General features: G+C 59.4%; 3 protein-coding genes across 3 annotated transcripts; 2 read left to right on the top strand and 1 right to left on the bottom strand.

Annotated features, from left to right (window-relative positions):
• Window positions 1-170: 170 nt before the first annotated feature.
• On the bottom strand, window positions 171-650 carry AURANDRAFT_66559 (hypothetical protein; the record flags this gene model as incomplete). Its single annotated transcript, XM_009041804.1, has 1 exon — window positions 171-650. One exon carries the CDS (start codon window positions 648-650, stop codon window positions 171-173), a length of 480 nt encoding a protein of 159 aa, XP_009040052.1.
• A 1132-nt stretch (window positions 651-1782) lies between these two features.
• Window positions 1783-6221, top strand: AURANDRAFT_72271 (hypothetical protein; the record flags this gene model as incomplete). The annotated part of the gene is made up of 11 exons (XM_009041902.1): window positions 1783-1913; window positions 1946-1980; window positions 2057-2115; window positions 2166-2240; window positions 2424-2478; window positions 2565-2636; window positions 2782-3069; window positions 3445-4042; window positions 4064-4214; window positions 4662-5566; window positions 5627-6221. The coding sequence occupies 11 exons, from the start codon at window positions 1783-1785 to the stop codon at window positions 5910-5912; spliced, it is 2655 nt and encodes an 884-aa protein (XP_009040150.1).
• A 1614-nt stretch (window positions 6222-7835) lies between these two features.
• On the top strand, window positions 7836-8006 carry AURANDRAFT_9147 (hypothetical protein; the record flags this gene model as incomplete). Its single annotated transcript, XM_009041903.1, has 1 exon — window positions 7836-8006. A coding segment is annotated over one exon (171 nt), but the record flags the coding sequence as incomplete, so codon positions are not given.
• Window positions 8007-8008: the final 2 nt, after the last annotated feature.

The raw sequence follows: 8008 nt of genomic DNA, 5'->3' as shown, positions 1-8008 counted from the left end.
CACCGTAGAAGGCTCGAACGACGTCTGGCAGAGTCGATGGGCGGTCTATCAATCTGAAATCGATTCAATAAATGCCAGGTTCTCAAAGATTGTCAAGTCTCCAAATGACATGCGAAACTTCAAGACGACGATGAGTTCGGCTCTTGTGGAGAGTGCCTGGTTTGGGGACCTCAGAAAAGGTCGCTGAAGGGGATTGGCTGGATTGTCGTGGGCTCCTCCGAAGCTGTGATAACGAAGCCAGCCTTAGGCTGGGTCGGCTGGCGCTTGAGGGTGACTTTGGTGCCTGATTGTTTTGCCTCCTTTTTGAGCTTCTCGTTGCGTGCGACGCGCGCGATCAGGTCATTCTGGCACTTCGACGGTGTGACATGCTCGACACGAACATTGAGATGTTTGTTGATGATGCGCCCGTTGACCTGTTTGGCGATGCGAACGCCGACTGCACGCTTAGTGACATTGTAGATGACGCCCGTGCGACCGTGGAAGTGCTTGAACGGCATCCCTTTGACCTGGGCCGGGTTACATTTGATGTCGACGTAGTCGCCCATCTTATAGGTCGTCAGGTAAGTGGACATTTTGATCATGCCGCGCTGCCGAAACGGCCGCGAGAACATGTCGCGGGTGCGGGCCCGATACCCAAAGCTGTGCGGCATGATCTACTATCGGTTGGCGAGCTCTATCGCGATATTGATCGCCGGCGAGTATATTCGAGGTTCCTAGGGCATCCTAGGCTAGCGCGCTGAGAGCGCGAGACTCGGACAGGTCGTGACGATGCGCGACAGGACGCGCAAGATCGGCTGGACCTGGCTGACCTTCTGCAGGAAGATCACGAACACCTGTGTGTTCTGCGCCCGGTCCTGGGACGTCGGGTTGAATGGAGCCACGTCGCGGTATTGGCGTCTGGACTCCTCGTCGACGGTCGCCATTGTCGGGCGACGTGGGGTAGGTTGAGGGCGCTCTTCAGGTCCTGGAGCGCCTGGAGCTCCTCCGCGCGGCGCAGCCGCTGGCGGGGTGGCCGGGGCGGGCGGGGCCGGGGCGGGCGGGGCCGCGATGGTGTAGTGCGCGGAGCGCGCGCTGCCGCGCGGTGGGCGCGCGGCGGAGCGGCGGCTGTGGCGCCGCGCTCTTTTTGTAGCGCTGCGTGTGCAGGCTCTGCGTGATGCGCAGGTATGATTGGCAGGCTGGGCTTCACAGGTAGTACTAGTAGCGCTGTGGGAGCATGACCCAGGTCAGGTGAACCATAGCACTGGCGTTATAGGCTAGGTTAAGGAGGAGGAGGATACGGGGGATTCGTATCCTAGGGGATGACGCTGGGGGAATTGGGTCATCTGAAGTTTACCAACTTGAAACCCCCCGGCCCCCGGGCCAGGGGCCCCCGCGCGACGGTGCGTGCCGCGCAGATCAGGTGGACAATAGCACTGGCGTTGTGAGCTTATGTTAGGAAGGACTCGGGGGAGGATACGGGGGATGTGTATCCTAGGCGATAACGTTGGGGGATTTGGGCATCTGCTCCCCCGCCGCATATGCCACGTGGGCGGCGTATGTATGCGCACCTTAGGCACCTTAATACGGCTTCGCGCCTTATCCATCGACATCGGGTTATATCTTTTTTTACCGAAAGCCAAGTACGCTGAAAAAAAGCATCGAGCCATGGGCCGGGTCTTGTTCGTGCGATGTTACACTACCTTTCCGCATAATATCCCGGCGCGACTAGCTCAACGCAGATAGTCCCCACCGCTCTGCATGGGGCCCTACTGCAATTCGCATTTCCGTTTCCTTCAACCTGCGATGGCTGTGTCTTGTGGGCCTAAGATGCGGAGTGACTTCACAGTGACCGGGCTGCTTCCTGAGGTGTCCCCAGAAGCAGTTTTTCGGTTCGCCGGGCTCGATGTGCCGGAGCGTGTCGAGACTCGCATATTGTGCTTCATGTTGCCGATGAGTCGATTCGTAGAGCCCAACTTCTCATGGGCGAGCTTGGAGAGGCCGGTTACTGGGTCGTCATACTCGATGCACTTTCGGTACATGACTGCGGCTTTTTGGAACCTACGCAGCTAATATTCAGGTTGTCTAGCTATAATGAAACGCATGACACACATGTTATCTTCGAGGCACAAATTTCCTGTATCCAGTGCTACCTTTGACCGATCGCTACCACCCTCATCAAATTCTAGGGCATCGACCCAGGCTTGGATGGCTTCCCCCCTTCGTTGTTTTGTTACGAGCTTGTCAATGTTTCCCAGGGTCAGGTATACAGTTCCTAGATTGACCAGAATGACAAACCTCGATCGGTTGTCCATATCCATTGAAAGCGCATCGAGATACTTCGGCACACATTCCTCATAACGACCCATCTACACACCAAAAATGAGTGCTAATGGATCGCGACGGCTAATGAACCTTGTTCATGCGATTTGCCTCCAATATGATAGTTCCCACCCGAGGAACATGATCCATTTAGCGCACGGCCTAGACTTTATAAGCCTAGTCCGATACTAAACCATGTCCTAACTAAGCTCGAGGATTATTTCGTGGCTATTATTATATTATTATTATTATTATTTGGGATTTAGCGTCGGGGAAGCCGCATGCACAAGAGCACACGCGGCCTATAGGTTATACGGAGGATTACGGGACAATCCAGGGTAAACACCAACCTCAACTTGCGGGAAGCACCGTGGCCAGCTAGCCGTGGGGCGGCGGGAAAGTCACGTGGGTGGCTCTGTCTGGTCCCGTCCGTGTCCGTGAAACTCGAAACGGCGTAGTTAGTCGGGCAGCGCATGGCCACAGGCGGATATCCATTTGGGCCAAAGGGGTCAGAACTTGCTCAGACTCAAGTACCCTTCCAACCCCTGGCGAGAAGGATACGGACCCAACGATGGTGCGGATTTTGGATGAGCACGATGGAGGCGATTTCGGTGACCACGGCCCCCGCGAACGCCAGCGAAATCGCCCTCGGGAAAGATGTCGATCTCGAGGAGCGGCGGCATCTCCAAGATCTAGGCTTGCCCCTCCATCATCACCTTCTCAGCCAGATCCTGCTCTATTCTCATCGTGGTCCCTTACGAGGACCACACAGTCCCCTGGCCCGTTCAACCGAAAGACCCGCCGCGCCATTCCGGTGACGCGGCGGGTGGCCCAGGGGCCTCGACGCCCATTCCGCTGACGCCCCTTCCCACTAGCACGTGAATCGAGACGTCCTAAGCTTCCAAACACAGCCTCGCAGCCTTCCGGGCAACGCGCGCGCGTCCCGACGCAGGCTGCGGACTTCTGGCCAGCAGTGTGAAGCACCAATTTTTTTCAGGAGCTGCGCGCGCGGGCAAGATGGCCGAGTTTGAAGGGGCACCCCAGTTCGGGAAGTACGGGCTCGCGCCGAACTTAAAGGATCGCCAATAAAGGGGCGCCGACGACCGCGGGAAACATGCGAAGTTGAGGTTTTGTGTTCCGGAACAGTGTCCGCTAAATTCGAGGACGTGCGTCGCCGGAACAGCGTCTGGGGGCTGCGCCGGTACGCCGGAACGGCCGGAACGCGCCGGGAGTCGCGCGCTCCGGAACACAGCCTCCTGCCGGCACACGCGCGCGGCGCGCGCCGGAACATGTCGGACTTCGTGCTCTCGGACTTCGAGGACGAGGACGCCGCGGGCTACTGCTTCGACGGCGACGACGAGGTCGAGGAGCGCGTCGCCGCGCGCGAATCGATGGACGAGGACAGCAACGACGAGGACGTGGACGCCGAGGGGCCCCGCGCGCGCGCGCGCCGCCGGCCGGACGCGGACGCGGACGCAGACGCGGACGAGGAGGAGGAGGAAGAGGAGGAGGAGGTCGTGGTCGAGGACATGGACGAGGACAGCGACGACGAGGACGTGGATAGACCGCGTCGGACCCGGCGAAGAAGTCCAAGAAGGCGGCCACGCCGACGACCCAGCCGGCCGACGAGCAGCGCTGAACCGAGGTCGCCAGGTCTTGCCGAACGGCAGAACTCGCGCCTGACCACCGTTGGGCGCCTCTCGAACCGCAGGCGGCCCGCGCGTCGCTCGCCGGAAATTAGGTTGTAAGGAAGCCGCCCACCGAGTAGCCGGAACACCGGAACACGCCGGAACGCGCCGGAACACGACCGGAGGACGCTAACCGGAACACGCGACCGAGGGGCCCGGGAGAGCCGGAAGCCGGAACATCCGCGAGACCTCTACCGGAACATCAGGGCCGGAACATCAGCGCAATTGGTGTTTCACACTGCTGGCCAGCCACGCCTCTCGCAGGCTACGTTGGCGAGCGTAAACTCGCGGGTATAGGGCCGCCGCGACCGCGGAAACTCCCCCGGCGTACCCTAGGCGCGTATTCGACGTGGCCGACTAGCCAAAACCGCACGAGCACAGCCAGAGGCACGGACAAGGCCGCAATCTGGCTCTGCGCCCCTTTTCATGCGACTGTGGCAAAAAACCGATTTTCGATCGCCAAAAATGGCGCTGCGCGCGCGCGAAAATTTTTAGTGGCCGGCCTCTAGTCCACGACGAAGGTCCCCTCTGGGCCACCAGACAAAAAAAACGCGTCGGAAACGGCCTCTACCGACGCGCTCGGCGCCGCCAAATTCGGCCCCCGTGTTGAAAAGGGAAATTGTGCTTCATTTATAAGTGTCCATATCAGCCTGATTTTCAAAAACCATGTCGCAGGTCCCCGACGGCGAGTGTGCGTGCTTCTCTAGTATCAAACTCGGACCACGCGATGCTCGTCTCGACAAGGAAGGGCTTGACTACTCGAGGTTTCTGGAGATCGCGCCCATGTTAACGAATCAAGCTGGTGTGATAGGACAGGACGCCGAGTCCTTATCGCACACTCTTGAGGTGAAGATGCGAGAACTATGCGATGGGTACGCACACCTGAATCGTCTTGCAATGGTTGCTCCGTTGGGCATCGCTAGTGCGGCGTCGTCCCACGCGTGTCGAATCGCCGGCGGAAGGCGATCTATCTTAGATGCTATCTCAGGCTGGGATGCGGAACGTCATCGTGCTATCATTGATGAATTACGAGATGCCAAGCAAGATATTGACATGCGGAACGAAAAAAATTATGAGGCTAGGGCACGCCCAACAGGGCGGCGACGTCGGACCGTCACACAGGCAAGCATGTGCGAAGCCAAAGCAAGGGGCGCAGGGCGGATGAGCACAGAACAGCTGCTTCATAGCGTGTCGCTCCGCACGTATCGAGGTGGTTGCCATGGAGAATTCTCGCTCGCTGGTCGGACCAGACCCGCCACGCCAATAGGAGCCGCCACAAAGACGAGGTCTGCTGCATTATCTCTGAAACGTCAGATAGTGTCTGCTTCTAAGGTTGCTGCGGTAAAGAGGCGGAACAATAATTCTGTCGCAGCTGTGGCAACGCCGGCCGAATCCGCAGCAAGGATCGACATCGTTGTAAAGGCGACACGGCGTGCCGCCTGCGATGCAGAGCACGTCGCCGGCGATGTGCCCCGCCATGCGTGCGAGCACAAGCGTGCACTTCAGCATAATAGCCCATCGCCATCGGACGCGCTGTGCCCTTGGGACGTCGAATCAAACGTGAACGACACCAGCAGCCTGTACGTTGTGCGAGTCGCTCAGCCTGAGAATTTTGGTCATGATTATCCTCATTCCTATAGTGCGATAAGGAACCTGAATTTCACCGATGAGGCGGCCTCACAAGTTCGCGGTCGCATTTGCCACGTCGGCGATGAGCTCTCTCTGGCAGCGCCCACAATGCAAGGGCACTCTTCTTTTGGTGCACTGCCCTTGGACCATGCGCAACCCTTATCAAGAAACGTACGACTACATTCCAACTACTGCGGCCATCCCACACAAGACCCAAACAGAAGCATCCTCCAGCACTCTCATGACCTCGCTATTGCAGGCCTCGCTGCGGAGCCCGTGTTTATCCCCGAAGCCTGAGGTGCCAGCTCCGTGTGGCCTGGCTCCTCCCGTGCTGGTACGTGCCAAAGGTGCAAGAGTACATGGGAAGAGCCGCCCCGGGGCCACCCGCGTCGCGCGGGACATCGTCGTATACTCAGCGCGCCGAAAATGGAATTTTGAGCGGTTCAAAGGCCACGCGCCCCGAGAGGACGTCCCAGTGCAGCTTGCGTCAAGGTCTCGTGCAAAACCATGCTCGTGGCTGCAAAACCATGCTCGTGGCTGCCCAAAGTTCACCAAAAACAAATCCGCACGCGGATTCCCGACGGCTAGGGTAAAGATTAAAACGGGCCGCTCTTGCTAAAGCAGATCGGGGTTAATTTTGGCCCCTCGGGCTATGTAGCCTTTTTTTTTACTTTTTTTTTTTTTGGCGCTGTGGGCCGCGGAGGGTCCAGGGGGTCCCCGGGGACCCGCCCGGGGCGTGCGCGAGCGCGGGGGCGCCCCCGCACGCGTGCCGACCGTAGTTGGCCGACCGTCGTAATGCGCCGCGCGGTCCCGCGCGGGCGCGACACGCGGCCGTCGCACGCGCACTAAAGCGAGATCCTCGACCAGATGACCCAATCCCCCAGCGTCATCCCCTAGGATACCAATCCCCCGTATCCTCCTCCCCCTTAACCTGGCCTATAACGCCTGTGCTATGGTTCACCTCATCTGGGTCATGCTCCCACAGCGCTACTACCTGTGAAGCTAACCTGCTACCTACACATACCTGCGCATCACGCAGAGCCTGCACACGCAGCGCTACAACAAGAGCGCGGCGCCACAGCCGCCGCCGCTCCGCCGCGCGCCCACCGCGCGGCACACGATGGCCTGGGGATCGGGCAGCCACGCGGCAGCTTGCACGCGTGGCGCAAGCGCAAGACGCAGCGCTTTCGGGCGCCGAGGGGCGCCGCAGCGCGTCGAGGCAGCCCGTCATTGGAAAAAAGACGGCTAAAAATCCATTTAGATGCCGAAGCGACGACAAACTTTGAAGAAAACCTCGCATTTTGGACGCCTGTGACCAGAATCAGCTGCCCTTGACCACGGCCCGGCGCCCGGACACGTCCCTGGGCGTTCCGTGAGGAAAGGCGGCGGTACCGGGGGCGTACCGCAGCTCGTCGACGGTGTATTTTATTTTATTTTTTTTGGATTTTCGGCCGCGCGCGCACGCGCGCGCTTCCGCGAGGTCGTCTTACACGGTACCAAGGATGTCGAAAATGAATTCAGAGTCTCCGAAATGTATTTAGGCGTATGGGGTTCGTCCCGATTCGTCGCGGAAAGTGACCTCGCGTTTTTTGGCCTGGCTGGGCCTGTGACGACCGTGCGCACTGCGCGCTTCGCGGTTCTCCCCGCGGCGGGGGAGCAGAGAAGCCCCCTCGGGCTTCCCCCAACGGGCCACCGGCCCGGTATCCGGGAGTATCCTCCCTCCCCTAACTCCAGAGGTAACACCTATGGGGCTCCCCCTGTTCTGGGCCGCGGGTAGGCCATTCTAGCGTCCTGGCCCGCATGAAAAGCGGCGGGCATTAAAAGGGGCCGAAGGTGCCGTACCTCTTAGGGGAACTCGCTGACATGCGCGCGTTGCTCCTTGCCTATGCGGGCGTCGTCACAGCGTTTGTGCAGCCTCGTTTAATTGCTCTTTCGGCGTCGTCGCTTATAAAGTCATCCCCGATCGCGCGCTCGGGGATTAAGTTGTCCGCTGCGCCGACTATGATGCCATCGCCGGATGACCCTCCCGAGGTGACTGTCTTCGTGCGACTTATTTCTGCGTGACATCACTTCCGTTAGGTGGACCCGCGACGACGGGATCCTGAAAAACCGAGCATCCCACCTGTGCGAATGCCTATGGTGGACACAGGCGATGGCCAGATGGACGTAATATCCCGTCTCCTCCGGGACCGAATTCTACTCTTGGGACGGGGCGTCGATGACGAGGTTGCGAACGTGCTCGTCGCACAGCTGCTCTACCTCGCGAATGATGACCCTACAAAAGATATCACCCTGTACATCAACTCGCCGGGCGGGTCTGTGAGCGCGGGAATGGCCATCTACGACACGATGCAGTTTGTACCATGCGATGTCAGCACCGTTTGCTTTGGCAC

The sequence above is a fragment of the Aureococcus anophagefferens genome, assembly GCF_000186865.1.
Source record: "Aureococcus anophagefferens unplaced genomic scaffold AURANscaffold_24, whole genome shotgun sequence".
Classification (NCBI taxonomy): Eukaryota; class Pelagophyceae; order Pelagomonadales; family Pelagomonadaceae; genus Aureococcus; species Aureococcus anophagefferens.
This window is presented reverse-complemented; position numbering and strand designations above follow the sequence as displayed.